This window comes from Poromitra crassiceps (assembly GCF_964638095.1).
Source record: "Poromitra crassiceps genome assembly, chromosome: 20".
Classification (NCBI taxonomy): Eukaryota; Metazoa; Chordata; class Actinopteri; order Beryciformes; family Melamphaidae; genus Poromitra; species Poromitra crassiceps.
The window spans coordinates 27,092,008-27,109,109 of NC_139637.1; the positions used below are offsets into that span (position 1 = coordinate 27,092,008).

General features: G+C 43.9%; 1 protein-coding gene across 1 annotated transcript in view; it reads right to left on the bottom strand.

Annotated features, from left to right (window-relative positions):
* Nucleotides 1-17,102, bottom strand: part of itpr3 (inositol 1,4,5-trisphosphate receptor, type 3) — a gene marked incomplete at its 5' end in the record, with an annotated part of 192,045 nt that overhangs the window by 140,643 nt on the left and 34,300 nt on the right. The window contains one exon of the mRNA XM_083657123.1: nucleotides 15,383-15,453. Within this exon, the coding sequence (XP_083513249.1) occupies nucleotides 15,383-15,453 (71 nt within the window). The remainder of the gene's footprint in view (nucleotides 1-15,382; nucleotides 15,454-17,102) is intronic.

Here is a 17,102-nt window from a genome sequence, read left to right on the forward strand (position 1 = left end):
CCCTGACATCTTTGTTAAGGGTCAGAGAGTGGAGGTACCAATTATATTATCCACCCTCTCTTCACCAGCTTCTAAAACAGGGGTGGGCAACTGGCGCCCATGGGGGCACATGCGGCCCCCGACCTCACCCAACCTCCTCATATAAGGAGGGTTATTCTACATGTACAGCTTGCTTTAACACAATTAACAGATGACTGGTTACAACAAATTGACAGGAAGTGAATGGTGGGCACTGTTCTGCTGGATTTCAGTGCAGCTTTTGATCTTATAGATCATGAGTTGCTGCTTATCAAATTAACTGCATATGGATTAGGGATGTCAATTTTCGGTTAATTTCACTTTCGATTAACCGACGCTAATAATCGATTAACCTATCGGTTAATTAATAATTTTTTAATATTAAAAAAAAAAAAAATGTGTGTCTATTTACTCAATGAGCTCATGCCCAAACAAGGCGTGTCTATTTAGATGCTGAAATGTTAATGCTTTTTGTGTTAGAATTATGCCTTTATTTTGTTGGCTTTGCTGAAATTTATAAGTTTATTGCCACATTTTGATCAGGTAATCATTCCAAAATCATTCTGGCTCTTATATGGATGACAAGGAAATATATTTTTGAGAGCTTTATTTCCTGTTTATGTAAACATTACAACAACAACAATCTGTTATTTCTTTTGATTTTTTCACATTAGGCCTACTGTCTTTTGCAGCATAAAAACTTAAACAAAATATAGCCTATTTCGATTTGCTGCCAACAATTGAACAAAATTTGAACAAAATAGTTGCATGATGCAAAACACTGTGCAAAATCTGCAAGGAAACTCAAAAAACGTGTCCAAAAAAAAATAAAAAAAAATAAAAATAAAAATAATAATAATAATAATAATAATATTAACTGATAGACCGACAGCAATAACCGAACAACGACGTTAGCGACGGTTAATCGATTAACGGTTAACCGTTGACATCCCTAATATGGATTCAGAACTGCAGCTGTTAACTGGATAAAAAGCTATCTGTGTAATAGACAGCAATGTGTTATGTTTAATGGTACCCTGTCCAACTTTAAATCACTACAGTGCGGAATTCCACAGGGAAGCTGCCTGGGGGCCCTCTTCTACGCCATATTTACAAATGATTTGCCATGTGTATTAGAAAATACATCTATGAAACAGTGTGGAAGGGATGCATACCAAGCTGTCGTGGTTGAAGGTGGAAGACAGACTGGATTGCAGCCTGATCTTGTTTCTTAGGAATACCTATATCTCAAGAGAACCTATCTGTTTGTATTCACAACTAACATGCACTTATGATCGACACAATTATAATACTAGACATGCCTGTAGGGAAAATTTCACACTGCCATTACCAAAAACAAATGCAGAGAAGAAAACTGTGTTATATACTGTAGAGCCATGTCACATTGGAACAAATTGCCAGTACATCTAACACAGATTACCAGTAAGATAAGTTTTAAAAAGAAATTGAAAACAGCAACCCTTGTACCCTACTAATCCATCTGATGGATATTTCCTACAGTCGCGTATGGGCCGTTTCGACATTTTTTGAGTAAATGGTCTGAAATTAAGGCTAGGTATTTTTTGGGGGGTATTTGACAAAAATCAATCATATCTATCATCTTTCTACGATCCTAAGACCTTGTTTCAAAAGTACTCCTCAATTTACTGTTAGTCCATCTGATGGACCCATTGACTTCCATTGAAAACACTCTATTGGTACTCCCAGCAAATTTTTACAAAATTAATTTATTTCATTTGTTTCAGCGGGCATCCTGGACCAAATACCTTGAAATTTGACCTTAATATCTAACCTTGGAGTTGGTACAAACTTTGGGGGAGTTACATGGTCTCAAAGTCCATTGCATAGTTGTCCCATTGGTTTCAATGTTAATTTTGCACAAAAAGAAAAAAAATGTTTTACTTCCAGCAAATTTTTCAAAAAATCATTATTTCCTTGATGTTACACATCTCACCTTGACTCAAGCGGTTAAAATTGTAGTTTCTACTGTGTTTGCCTATTTCCCCATATTCCCCCAGTTTTGGCATAGCAATCAATTCCATACATGAAATGTAAAAAAAACTGATTCCTATGCCAAAGATGGGAAAATATTAGAAAACTGAATTTGACAGTCCACACTACTGATTTGAAGCCTTTAGACCAGGATGGATGCTGGACTAAAGCTCGTTTGTGTGTTTTGTGGAAAATGGCTGGTAGTCCAAAACATGCGCTTTTTGGATTTTTGGCTCAAAATATGAAAAAATACTATTTTTACAAATAATCACAAAAAATACAAAAACCCACTGATGATGTCACAATGTCTGTGAAATCATCAGTAATGTCATCAGTGACATATTATTGACCAAAAATCATCTCATGACATCATTGATGATGTCATAGGCTAGTGATGTCATATGTATTGTGACATCATTCCTGCCAATCTTTGACACTAGGCATCTTGCAGTGGTGACTTTTGTAAAACACCCCAACCTGCCCATAATATCAGACCCAAACCCAGTTTGTCTTTATGGAAAGGGGGGGGGGGGAAATCACTTTTTTTTTTTACTGTACTTTACTGTACACTGGCATTTGAGGGGTTAAAATTCGAATAGGTATGAAATGTTGGTATGAGGTATTAGGGAAGAAGTTACCAATGAATTATAAACAGTCAAAAATTTAAAAATTTAAATAAATATTTATAAATTAGTACAGTATTCCCGTTAAGGTCCATCAGATGGATTAACAGTAAATTGAGGATTTAATTCCTTTTATTGTATTTTTGTGATTTGATAGTGATACTATGTTAGTGCATTGAATGTATTTTTATATGCAATGTTATGTATGTATGTATTGTTTTGTTGTGTGTGGACCCCAGGAAGACTAGTTGTTGCTGCGGTGATGACTAATGGGGATCCATAATAAAGATAAAGATAAAGTGTGGCGCCTGGGTCAATTTTCCCCCCCTCCTCCCCCAAAAATAATTAAAAATTAAAAATGACATTACGTTTTTGGTTAGGTTAGGTTAAACCACTCAAATCTGTGTTTTTATTTTACTGTACATCCCAGAACATGGTGCTAATGGCGTTAGCATTGTCCATCCACATACTGTTTAACGTGGGCATTTGAACTAACACGGATGCACATTAGGGTGCATCAAAATACACATTTTCAGAATATTGATCTGTCTGGGTGCTAAAAGTGTTACCATCCATGGAAAAACAACACATGCAAAATATTTTTGCAATACGTGGTGATCTAGGAGTACAACGGCACATCAGCTTTTTCGGCAGCAGGGGGTAACTGATCAATTGGTTCATTTTATGCCATTCTCTGGTTCCATCACTTTGGGCTTAGGTTTCAATGTTTGGTTTAAAAAAGAAGAAGCAGCAAGCCATGTGGCAAAGAATTCACCTTCACAATTTTATTATCTTCCAAAAAATCTCCGCTAAATTAATCATTCCCACAAGAATGTTCTAAACTTCAACTTTCTCTGCTTTGGGTCCCCAGCCTAACATAACCAATAACCATTCCTGTCGGAGTTACATTGGGGAGGGGAAAACATAACGGCCACGAGAACTTGAGAGTTGATCTTTCTCGCGGGGGGTGGGGGGGAGGGGGGTGAGGGTGACATTGATGGTCCACACAACACAGAGGAGGAGCAAACATACAGCAGCCATTTCTGTTGGTGCTCTCTGTCCTGTCATCTGTTGTCTCTCAATTGAAGCAGCCCTATATTAAAGGTATGTATTCAAGGTGCATGATTGAAAATTATATATTATTACTCGTCAACTAATTAGAATATCGTGGAAATATCATGGAAAAGTTCGTTTTTTAGGCAGTTATTAAAGCAAAAGGATTCCCGACCAAGTATTGAGTGCAGGCATGAACATAACTTTTCAGAAGATCGACATTTCTGTTTTGAAAATACACTTTTTTTATGTGATATTTAATTTGTTGAAATACTGTTTTGGGGGTTTTTATGAGCTGGAAGCCAAACGTATGCAAAGTTAAAGCAGCTACGAGCAACTTTTTGATTGTTTTTTATTGTTATTAAACAGTATAATTATAATATTGATGCATCACATATTACCTATAATAGTAGCTGAGACCAAAGCCGTGTGAATTGGAGTTTGCTCTCTTGGTGCTTATAGAGTCTCTGTCTGCTTCATTAATGTTACACCCGGACCGTCTACAACCGGAAGTGAAACAAAACGGTTTACGGCAGCTCCCTGCTTCCGCCGGCTCTGCCTAGCAACGCACCATAAACAAGCGAACGCCAGCTAGCTACAACCAGGGGCTAGCTACTCTCGCGAACACCTCTCGTCGTTATATTCTAACAGTTTGTTTGGAAGTTATTTTGTGGTTATGGCCGAACTGCGAGATCATGATTACGTCGCCAGTGCAAATTACGTGGCCGGTGCAAAGAAAAAAAGGAAGATTATTCCCCGTACCGACCAACAAAGAGAACGCAAGAGGACGCATGATAAATCACGCGATAAAACACGCATCAACATAGGTCGCGCATTCTGCAGATGGGAGAGAATTTCGGGATATGAAGGGTTTCAAAACAGACGGTGAAGTGGCTGTTTTCCTCCTAGACAGGTATGTGATATGTATATTTTATTTCTGAAATACTGTAGAGGACGTGATTTTGCTATTTACGTTGTATGCTACCATGCGTCGGCTAACTGGAGCTCATTGTTACTGTATTTCAGCTATCGACCAATGCAATCAACACCATGTGTGTATGCTTTTGTTATAAATGAAGCCTACTGTATGTTCCATTGTATGCCTGGTAGATAGCACCACGGCATGATGGATGCAAAAGGCTAACGTGATGTAACGTTACCTGGGAGTTATACAGTTATGTCACGGTGTAGGCTGCATTTACTGTAATACAGATTTGATTGATAACGCTACTTTTTCGTTTGCCATTTCAACCGTGCCAAAATACGTCACATGTTGCTGTTGGCAATCAATGAGTCTAGTGGTATATAACGTAACGTTACACGGTTGGGGAAGCCATTTACCCGCAGATATATTTAGCCTACAGTTGATCTGAAATTGGGAGAAACTCTCAGCCTCTTCACAAAGAGCTTGGTAAACCTAGTTTACCCTCTTGTATCAACGTTTTTTAAGATACAATGGTGATGATAACGTTAGCTTTCTCGACAATATTACTATTACCGAGTGCCCTAAAGAGTTTCACTTGGTGCTAATGTTTGGCTATTACAGTAACTATGAACGCGACTGTAACAAAGTTTACTAGTTTTTCCAAATACTTTTCAACATCCTCGTCTGACATAATCTATTACGTAGCCAAAAAATAGGTAGATTACCTTGTCGCTCTGCATCCTGAGAAACAGCAGGGTTTTGAAAAAATGAAAAATAAACTTGGAGCATCTTTCATTCATTCACTGGTCAAAGGAGAGAATGGAGGCGTGGAGTGTTGTGATGTTGTCGGGAGCCGGGCAGGAGGAGGAGAAGCCAGGAGTTTTACGACAGTAAACAGTACCACTTTTGTTCAGAGAGGGGCGCCAAAAACAACCCAATGAAACAGTGAAAAGTTGCTCGTAGCTGCTTTAAACAAATAAATACTTGAAATACTTTACTTTGAGTGTAATGGATCTATAATCATATGGAATATCTATGGAATCTAAGGAATTATGGGAAAAAAGTAACTTTTCCACGATATTCTAATTCGTTGATGAGTACCTGTATAATATATTAATATAATAATATATTATTTTGTGTTTTTTCATGGTTACACCATTTCACATTATATTACTTTACACCTGCCAGAGGGATCCAGCTCTCACAAAATGCCGCCGCCGCCTTCAAGCTCCCGCACGAGCAGCCGCAGCCTGATCTTCGGTCTGGGTGCCAGCATCACTGATGGAGATGGCATCATCACTGGCGCCAAGCTACCAAGTGGTCGCCAGATCTTGAGGTGCATGATGTATAACAGTGACATGCAACTGCATACCAAGCGACCAGGTTCGATGGGAGCTTTGACACGGTTCGAGGCGGCCAAGGTCGTCTTGGAGCAGGTGCGGCCATTTTATGGGAAGGCCAATATCCCGATGGTGAGCGATCGTCGAGCATGCGACAAGATGGTGGCGCTTGTCGACGCTAACAACAAGCTACGGTTCATTCCGCAGGACAGGCGCTGCAGTGAGGCTACAGCTCAACTAGTGGACGCAATGGAGCACAGGCTGGATGCCACATTCCCGCTGTGGTCTCCAAACGCAGAGGAGATGATCCACAATCCAGAGGACATTGCTTTCCTGGCCAGCATGAAGGGCGACAGAGTGGCCACATTTGGAGCGTTTGATGCCAAGCTGCAATCCAAGGTGAAGCGGCGTCAGGAGCGTGAAACAGCCCAGCAGGCATACCATAACAAGGAGCAGCAGAAGATGACTGCAGCGTCCAGCATGGCGGTGTTGGAAAGCCAAAGTGATGAGGATAGTGACGCAGATGAAACAGCTGCTCCACCGGCTGAGGACACACCCACCCGCGAGTATAAGAAGACTGGCACCACAGCCTTCATTCCATCCAACATCCTCAGCCGGCCGAGTCTTGTGTCACTGGCTACACGGTTGAAGATCACACCAATGCAGCAGGCTGCCTTCACGCGCGGCCTGATCGAGGAGTCAGGTGGTAATTCGGCAAAGATCTCTACATCCTACGTGACAGCAGACCGAGCACGCCGCCACGTGCTGGAGGCAATCAGTGAGGAACGGCACGAGCAGTGGACACCACCTCCCATGTGCACCCTACACTGGGACAGTAAGGTGAAGCCAATGCTCAACAATGTACGCCAGTTAGAGGAGCGTCTGACAGTGGTGGTCGGAGATGCGGAGCGGCTCAAACTGCTCGGTGTGCCAGCATTCATGAAGGGGACAGACGAAGCATGTGGAACGATCATCGCCCGGCTGACGTGCAAGCTGCTGCAGGAGTGGTGCTGTGCTGACCAGGTTGTCAACATGGCATTTGACACCACCGCATCTCAAGGCAGCCTGCATCGCCATTCAGCTCTCAATGGGTCGACCACTGCTCTGGTCTGGGTGTCGGCACCACATTGGCGAGGTGCTCCTCAGCCACATTTTCACTGACCTCAAGGTGGAGACGTCACGCTCGCCAGAGGTTACATTGTTTACACGTCTGCGGGATGACTGGAACCTGGTGCCACACAAGGACAGTGACCCATTGTCCCGTTACATTCCAGACGCCGCCGAACCACCGTTCCTGGTCAAGTTGCGTGGTGAATTCATTGAGTGTGCTGCAGGAGTGCTTGACTACAAGCGAGGTGACTACCGTGAGTTCGTGCAGCTGTGTCATGTGTATCTGGGTGCAGACGGTCCAGCGCACACTCCAGTTACCTTCCAACGGCCGGGAGCACTGCACAAGCCGCGATGGATGGCCAAGCTGCTCTACACACTCAAACTGGCCTTGATGGAGCAGCACATTGCATTGCTTCCTCAGGGCACCATCACCACGCGGCAGCAGGTGCTGAAGATTCGGGCGTTTGCCAACTTTATCACGCACATCTACGCAACGTGGTGGCTGACCTGCGACACGGCCGTAGATGCAGCATGGAATGATCTCACACTCTACCGCCACCTGTATGCTTACAAGTCTGTTGACGAGGGCATCACAGCATCAGCGATTAAGGCGCTGGAGCGGCACCTATGGTACCTGACAGGTGAGATGCTGCCCCTGGCACTCTTCAGCACCAAGGTGCCAGTTGGCGAGCGGCGCGCACTTGCAAATGCCATCTTAGAGCACAAGCCAGCTGATGTCCCAATGCGAGCCCCACAGCTCCGCTTTGCCACTGGTTTCGGCAAGCCGAAGTTCCCAACCCTTTCGCCGACCACCAGCTTGGCCGACCTCGCCAACCCAGACTGCTGGTTCGGCATGTATCAGCTGCACATTGATCCAGCGTTTCTTTCGCTTGATGTAGAGGATTGGGCTACCAGTGCGGAATTCCAGATGGGTGCGGTGAATGTACGTGCCATCAATGTTGTGAATGACTGCGCCGAGCGTGGCGTCAAACTCACATCAGACTTCGTGGCAGCAGCCAGGGGAGAGGAGCATCTGCAGAATGTACTGCAGGCAGTGGAGCATGACCGCTCTAAACAGCCAAAACTGCGCAGCTGCAAGCGCAAGCTGGACCAGGACTAGGACTCTAGTCGTTGCTCAATGGTTGCTTCAATGTTCTCAAATAAATAAATGTTCTATTCAAATTCAAATGTTCTGTTAAAAAATAAATGCATCTTGTTCTATTCAAAATGTTGTTCTATGCATTTCTAAAATTTGCCTTGACCCAAAAAGGCAGATTTTCGTATTTTTCACATGCTGTGTTGCACCCCTAAATCTCAATCAATTTTCCCAAAACTTTGCAAAAGTCATTTTTATGTGTCTCATAACAAAATGCAACCCCAGACAGTTTGATATGTTGAGATTTCATTTTTGCATTGCAATTTGATGCACCCTAATGCACATTGCACATGCAACATTACTAATATGATTAATATGACATATTTGGGTGATGTACCCCATCAAATTTCTGTAGCGGGCTGTTTTAAAGCTAGAGCAAAGTTTCTGGTGTCATCTGAATGGAAGAATTAGTACATTTGAATATGAAAAATATAAATGTTGGTATAATAAACTTGGATTACCGGTCCTTTTCATCAAATTAGCAGCTATAATTGGGAGTGATGGTGTTACAGTAGGCTATAGGTGAAAGTGCACGGTCACAATCTGGCCCTCTGGTAGCGAGGACATTTTGTTGTGGCCCTCTCCTCTCTATCATCAAAGTTGCCCATCCCTGTTCAAAAGAATCAGTCAGTCATGTGTGTTGCAGACACCTGATTGACTGGACTGTGCTGTCCTGGCTGTGTTGCAGACACCTGATTGTGTTTACATGGCCTGAAGGTTAAGTGGCTACATGTTGACATATTTGGGGGAGATGCCTATTCAGTGTAAACAGACAATGGTATTAACACGCCAAATCCTTGCTAGAGGGAGGTACAGAGAGATAGGGAGAGAGAGAGTGTCAATGGGAGAGAGAGTAGTAAATAGAGAGGGAGAGAGAGAGGTCAATATTGACTCTTTCCAGGCACATCCTGGTTTTCACAGAACATGATACTGTTTCTCAAATGACTTATTGTGTGTGTGTGTGTGTGTGTGTGTGTGTGTGTGTGTGTGTGTGTGTGTGTGTGTGTGTGTGTGTGTGCGCGCGCGTGTGCATGTGTGTGTGTGCGTGCGTGCGTGTGTGTGTGTGTGTGTGTCTGTGAGTGTGCGTGTGCGTGTCTGTGCGTGTGCGTGTGCGTGTGTGTGTGTGTGTTAAATGTGTTAAATGTGTAAGGCAAACATGAACAGAATAATGAATGATAACAGATTCTATAGTCAGGGCCCTATACAAGACATGCAACAAATTGTAATAGTTATATTCAGATTGATTCAATCGATCTGAATAGCTTAATAACTATTGCTTATATAACTATGCAGTGCCGTTGGAAAATCGTTTCCAACAATCCAACTTGCCGTTTTCAACATGTAGCAACGAGCTAGCGTGTAGGTTTCTGCCGTTAGCTTGCTAGCTAGTTAGCGTTGTTGTTTTCACTGTGGCGGCAGGGCACTATTTACAGCGACACACAGGGAGGAGGGAGTGGAAGCCGCTCTGATTGACATGGTCGGAGCCAACGACAGAGCTTGTACTAAGCCGGGAGCGGTTATCCGGCTGCCACCGAAACAGTCGCTCCAATGGGAGAGCAGAGTAGAGCAGGGGAGGGTTTATCCCAGTTATGGAGACCTGCGGCGCCAGACTAATGTGGAGTTTTGCGATGGGGGGAAACTCCATCAGCATCTGTTGATGGAGACACTCAAATCGAGGCGACACTCAAATCGAGGCTCGCATCTCTGCATGCCTCAAAGACATTGGCGACTGGATGTCTGCCCACCACCTCAAGCTCAACCTTGGTAAAACAGAGCTACTCTTCCTCCCAGGGAAAGACTGCCCTCTCGCAGATCTCTCCATCTCCATCGACAACACCACTGTGCTTCCCTCCCAAACAGCTAAGAACCTTGGGGTGATCCTTGACAACCAGCTGTCTTGCTCAGCCAACATAGCTGCTACAGCACGCTCCTGTAGGTTCTCCCTCTACAACATCCGCGAAATCCGTCCCTTTCTCACAAGAGAAGCGACTCAACTCCTGGTCCAGTCACTTATCATCTCTCGCCTGGACCACTGCAACGTGCTCCTGGCTGGCCTACCTGCCACCGACATCCGACCGCTTCAGCTCATTCAGAACGCTGCAGCCCGTCTGGTGTTCAACCAACCCAAATTCTCTCACGTCACTCCCCTCTTCCGGGACCTTCACTGGCTTCCCATCTCGGCACGCATCAAATTCAAGACTGGTACTGGCCTACAGGGCAGTCCACCAGACAGCTCCTCTGTACCTACAATATATGGTCAGGTTCCAAACCTCTCACCGCTCCCTTCGCTCCTCCACCAGTGCAGGACGCCTCGCCCCTCCTCCACTACGGGGGCTCAAAAGTCGCTCATCCCGATCTCGACTCTTTTCGTCCCTGGCACCTCAATGGTGGAACGAGCTTCCACCTTCGGTCAGGACAGCTGAATCACTGCCGATCTTTCGTTAAAGACTAAAGACTCACCTTTTCAGCTCCATCTGGGCCCTTCTTGATCTAACTTCTTTCTCTAAAAAAAAAAAAAAAACTAAACTAAACTAAACTTGTACCACTGTTCCTTCAGAAGTTGTAGTTGTCACAGACTGTGTTGCATAGTTGATTGCTCTACTGCTGACAAAAATGTGTTAATGTAAGTCGCTTTGGATAAAAGCGTCAAATGACATAATGTAATGTAATGTAATGTAATGTTGTGTTGTGGCGCTCAAAATCCTGTTGTAGCGGTGTGCCACAAATCCATCAATGAGTGGGAAAAACTGTCATCACATTCCCTGAGTCACCTGCTACACTGGAAACAACAGTCAGGCACAAGACAGCTGTGGGAGTCACTGTGCAAAGGCATTTTAAGGGTGGCGTGAGAGAGAGGCTTTGGGTGCAACAAGACTTTAGGATCCAGTCCACAACATGTGATCTGCTGCAGGATCATCAGAGTGTGTCAACATGTGATCTACTGCAGGATCATCAGAGTGTGTCCACAACATGTGATCTACTGCAGGATCATCAGAGTGTGTCTACAACATGTGATCTACTGCAGGATCATCAGAGTGTGTCCACATGTGATCTGCTGCAGGATCATCAGAGTGTGTCCACAACATGTGATCTGCTGCAGGATCATCAGAGTGTGTCTACAACATGTGATCTACTGCAGGATCATCAGAGTGTGTCCACATGTGATCTGCTGCAGGATCATCAGAGTGTGTCCACAACATGTGATCTGCTGCAGGATCATCAGAGTGTGTCTACAACATGTGATCTACTGCAGGATCATCAGAGTGTGTCCACAACATGTGATCTACTGCAGGATCATCAGAGTGTGTCCACAACATGTGATCTACTACAGGATCATCAGAGTGTGTCCACATGTGATCTACTACAGGATCATCAGAGTGTGTCCACAACATGTGATCTACTACAGGATCATCAGAGTGTGTCCACAACATGTGATCTACTACAGGATCATCAGAGTGTGTCCACATGTGATCTACTACAGGATCATCAGAGTGTGTCCACAACATGTGATCTACTGCAGGATCATCAGAGTGTGTCCACAACATGTGATCTACTACAGGATCATCAGAGTGTGTCTACATGTGATCTACTACAGGATCATCAGAGTGTGTCCACAACATGTGATCTACTACAGGATCATCAGAGTGTGTCCACATGTGATCTACTACAGGATCATCAGAGTGTGTCCACAACATGTGATCTACTACAGGATCATCAGAGTGTGTCCACATGTGATCTACTACAGGATCATCAGAGTGTGTCCACAACATGTGATCTACTACAGGATCATCAGAGTGTGTCCACATGTGATCTACTACAGGATCATCAGAGTGTGTCCACAACATGTGATCTACTACAGGATCATCAGAGTGTGTCCACAACATGTGATCTACTGCAGGATCATCAGAGTGTGTCCACAACATGTGATCTACTACAGGATCATCAGAGTGTGTCCACAACATGTGATCTACTACAGGATCATCAGAGTGTGTCCACAACATGTGATCTACTGCAGGATCATCAGAGTGTGTCAACATGTGATCTGCTGCAGGATCATCAGTGTGTCTACAACAACATGTGATCTGGTGCAGGATCATCAGAGCGAGCGTGTGTGTCTGGCCAGTCAGGCAGCGCTTCACACCACCAGCACAATGCATCGTAGCAGACACAACAAATTGCCAGCTCAATCTGAGAAGGTGTTTCCATCTCCCATGTGTGTTTGCCATGAGAATAGCTTGGCTTGTGTTCGGAGGTGTCATTTTGCTGTGAACTTCACTTGTCCCGGAATGCAGGAAATAAGCCGCGCTCCATTACCAGAACAAAGTTCTGGACCTCACTCCTCACTCCACACTAAAGCCTAGTTACGGCGCTGGCGTCTACGACCATACTGTGCAAACGACACACGGTATGATGGGTATGTCCTTTCTGATTCAGGTTGATTCTGCAGACAGACTGAGAGAATCAAAACAGCTCTGCTTCAGTCAGCTGAGGGGGACATATCTCAGCTCCTCTGACGCAGAACGTGTAATCCAGCCTTCATCACCTCAGGCTGGGTCACTGTAACGCCTCCTCACTAAAATAATCGATAGTTGCAGCACTACTTGAGATTAGTGCTGCAACTATCGATTATTTTAGTAATCGAGTATTCTACCGAATAATCCATCGATTAATCGAGTAATCGGATAAGAACCCTTTTTTGTGTTTTCAAAGGCTTATCGTAAATATACACCAAAAAATAAGATAAATCTCTTCAAATAAACAACTACATTGGTTTCTTTCTTAGAAAAAACAAAATTTTTATTTTTAAATTGCATAGAACTGGCAGTGGCACCATTCATCTTTTCAACCTGACGTTTGAGTTCTTCCAGTGTACAGCAACCATTAAATAATATGAATGAATGGCTTACTAGCTAGTTTACATCCTTCATTTACCTTACAGCTGCATGAGGCACATTGCTGCTCTTTCTCTCTCACACACACTCACTCTCTCTTTCTCTCTCACACACCAATAGGCTAGTGTGATCACACACACACACACACACACACACAACGCTGTTAAATTAGCCGCTAACGTTAACGTTAGGTTGAGCTTTGTATTTCTCACAGAAAACGGCAAGCCACATCAAAAAAATGCAGCGTGAATGCAGTTACTAATAGTCATATTGGCAACGTGGCAAGCCAGCAGCACAACTACTACTAGTCTTATCAAGTAGCAATCATTAGCATACATTTACATTAGCGTTGTGTATAGTTAACGTTACGTTACCTTGCTCCGCTCGACGTAGATGCGCTGGTGGATGCGTAGACTGGATGTTTACGGTTCAGGTGCTGAAGCATTGACTGTTGTGATATGCAAGGATCGTCTTACAGTACTTGCACACCACTGAGTTTGTGTCCTTTTTCAGCGTGAAATGGTCCCACACTTTAGACAGTTTCGGCCGCTTTGTCGGCCCTGGTTCTTCCCTTCCCGACTCCTCCTGTCTGCTTTCTCCGCCGCCTCGTTCCATTTTGCGGGGTCCGCTCGCTATTAGCTCTGCCTCTCTGGTCTGTCTGCGATCATGTGTTCTCACGTGTTTACACCGGAAGAGCGCTGTGCCACACCAGTAAGCGTCCGTGAGAAACACAGTCTCTACTCTCTAAATGCCGTGTCGAGGCGAATCATTTTGGCCTCGATCATTTTAATTATTCGAGTTATTCGAGGTACTCGAGGAATCGTGACAGCCCTACTTGAGATATGTAATGTAGGTAGGATAATGTACAGCTTATCAATAAACTTTATTGTCCAAAATGACATCAATGCAATGAAACAGTAAACTTAATTGGGAATTTAATAATTATAAATAGAAATAGAAAAACACAAATAGAACAAATATAAAATATAACTTGAGTTAAGAAAAAAAGATCAAATATACACAACATGATGTCTATAACTTAAAAAAATACAAAATAAAAAAATATCGGCAATATCAGCCAACATATCGGCCGATACCGATATATCGGTTATCGGTAGGGGTGGGAATCACTGATGTCCCACGATACGATATTATCACGACACTTAAGTCACGATACGATAGTATTGTGATATTGCGATAATAGTATTGCGAGATATTGCGTATTGTGATATGTTGTGATTTATTACCTTTTCTCAACTGGAAATGATGTCCCCAAAGGTAAAAACTTTGTCAACATTTGTTTTATCTAACGAGATCAAGTTTCCAGTCTGTTCATCTCACTTCAATCATTTTTATTGCAGCAAAATGGGATTGTCAAGCAGACAGACTGATTTACTGTCCTAAATGTTGCATGATGCACTTGACAGTTTGTATAATAAAATATCACGATACTTGGCATTCGATACGATACGATATATTGCCCACAAAATGTCACGATACTACGCTGTATCGATCCCCCCCGACCACTAGTTATTGACCAATACCGGCTGATAATATCGGTGGACCGATATATCGGTAGGGCTCTAGTAGCTCAGCAGTGCTACAGCGGAGATGCAGGAGAGAGCCCAAAAGGGAATAAGCATACCGTCCATAACAGCATAGCATGAAAGCTGAAAAACATTTATAGCAGTAACACACACACACTCACACACACACACACACACACACACTCACACACACACACACACACACACACACACACACACACACACACTCAAATTGTATTTGAGCTGCGCCAACAGTAATTAATGGCACATTTTTTATAATGTCCTATAGGTCTAATAACTGCTTTTCTTTTGGCCGGGCTGAGTCGGTCTCGGGCTGAGTGTTCTATGAGACCACCGCGGGCGAGGTGAGCTCGGTCCATGTCTCAAGCGGGTTGGGTCGGGTCGGGTTCGATTGATTAGGACCGTTAAGAACTCTAATTCCAACTAAACAAAGCCTCATTCTCTCCTTTTTTTCTTTCCGTATTTCTATACACTGTGGTAGGCTACCTAAACATGTCTGTATCTCTTATTCAGTTGTTCACAGAGCCGACGGCTTCCAATATGGCCGCCAGAGAGTGTGTGTGTGTGTGTGTCTGTGTGTGACACCCTCAGACAGCAGCACTTCTCTGCGGACAGCAGTCTTTGATGATCAAAGCTACACACACACACACACACACACACACACACACACACACACACACATACCTCTGAATTTCTTGGGAGGATTCTCCAAGTCTCCAGCAGCTGGTTCCACCACACAGCGGTCATCTACCAAACTACACACACACACACACACACACACACACACACACACACACACACACACACACACACACACACACACACACACACACACACACACACACACACACACGGGGAGAGAGAGCGAGAGAGAGACATGTCAGTGTGTCATAGGGCTGAGGACATGTCAGTGTGTCATAGGGCTGGGTGGTATCGGTTCAAATTTCATGAATCGATTCCGATTCACGAGGACTGTTGAAAATGAAATGGCAAGGACCAACCCCCCTCCCGGAATGTTGACAGTATTGCATTCTTCAAAAATATGCTGTGGGCAGAATTCAAAGCTTCAAAATGATTGTTTAGTTAGTCTTTAAGTTCAAATGTTATTTTATTTTGAAAGTTATAACAGGAAGTTGTGATGTTTATGTTTGCTAGCTTCACATGGGTCAACATGCAGCCCATGCGTGTAGCAGCTAGAGAAAGAAGAAATGGTGTAAAAACGACATGTGCGGTGAACAACACTGAGGTACCTGCGTCTATAAAGTATTTCAACAGTCAATTGAGCTAATGTGATCAAGACCGTCTGCAACTAACAGTAGTTAACATTATGCTAACTAGGGATGCACCGATCGATCGGCACGTGACCGGAAATGGCCGATTTTCACGTGATCGGCCTCGATCGGTGATCTGTTCCGGTCACTCTAAATAGCCGATTCTGTGAGCCGATTTTCACATGACGTGCGCGCACCCCAAAGCAGCGAGACAGGCACCCAGCCACCACACCACACACGCCAGCATACCTTCCTCGTTGTGGATTTTTTTCACCGTCAGTGAAGTAGACAAAGCTCGCAGTTTGTCACACATGCAAGTCGAAAATAAGCCGTGGAGACAGAGGTGCGGCCGTGTCCCGCTCAGCTGGAGTCCAGTCAGAGCGGCTCGCTTCACCTCGGCCCCTCTCTCTCTGCTCTCTCTCCCCGGGAAGCGGTGCTCCAGCAACCCGCCACCGCGCACAGCCGGCTTGGCGAGGTGAACGCGAGCATTGTGTCCAGTCCCCGACCTGCTTTTCCATTCCACATCAGCGCTGCTGCCTCAGCCTGTCAAGTCATGTTGTAACGTGACGTGGATACAGGAGAGACTATTTGTTTCGTATTGCAAATAGAACGACATGAGAACGACGGACATAATAATAAAAATGCATCGGACTCACAAGTGTGCAACGTTTTCTGTGCGTGACGATATTTTTTCGGATGGCAGATAAAAATACGCATACCAAACTTCGGACTGTGTGTAAACTCCGCCTGATATTCAGACTGAAGATCGTTACTGTAACTCATAAACTCATTTCCCCTCTACTCAAGAGGACTGGTCTGGAGCCAGGCTATAAACTCCTTGTCCATGGATCATTTTGATGTTCTGTTGCACCTGTTTTCTTTTGGAAAAGTAAATGCATAATAGCTGTGGGATATAGGCTATTGGATTTAATTTAATTTTTGTATTCATTGTATTTGCACAAAAAAGCTCTGTCCAGTAGCCTAACCTGGAACACTTTTATTTTGAGATGTGTTTGAGTGAGAAGGTCCTACTTCATGCAAATGATAAGAATTGTTTATTTGTTTATTTGGATCCCCATTAGATGTAAGAATTGTTCTATGAATCTTAATTTTTAAACAAAGTTACAAAAACG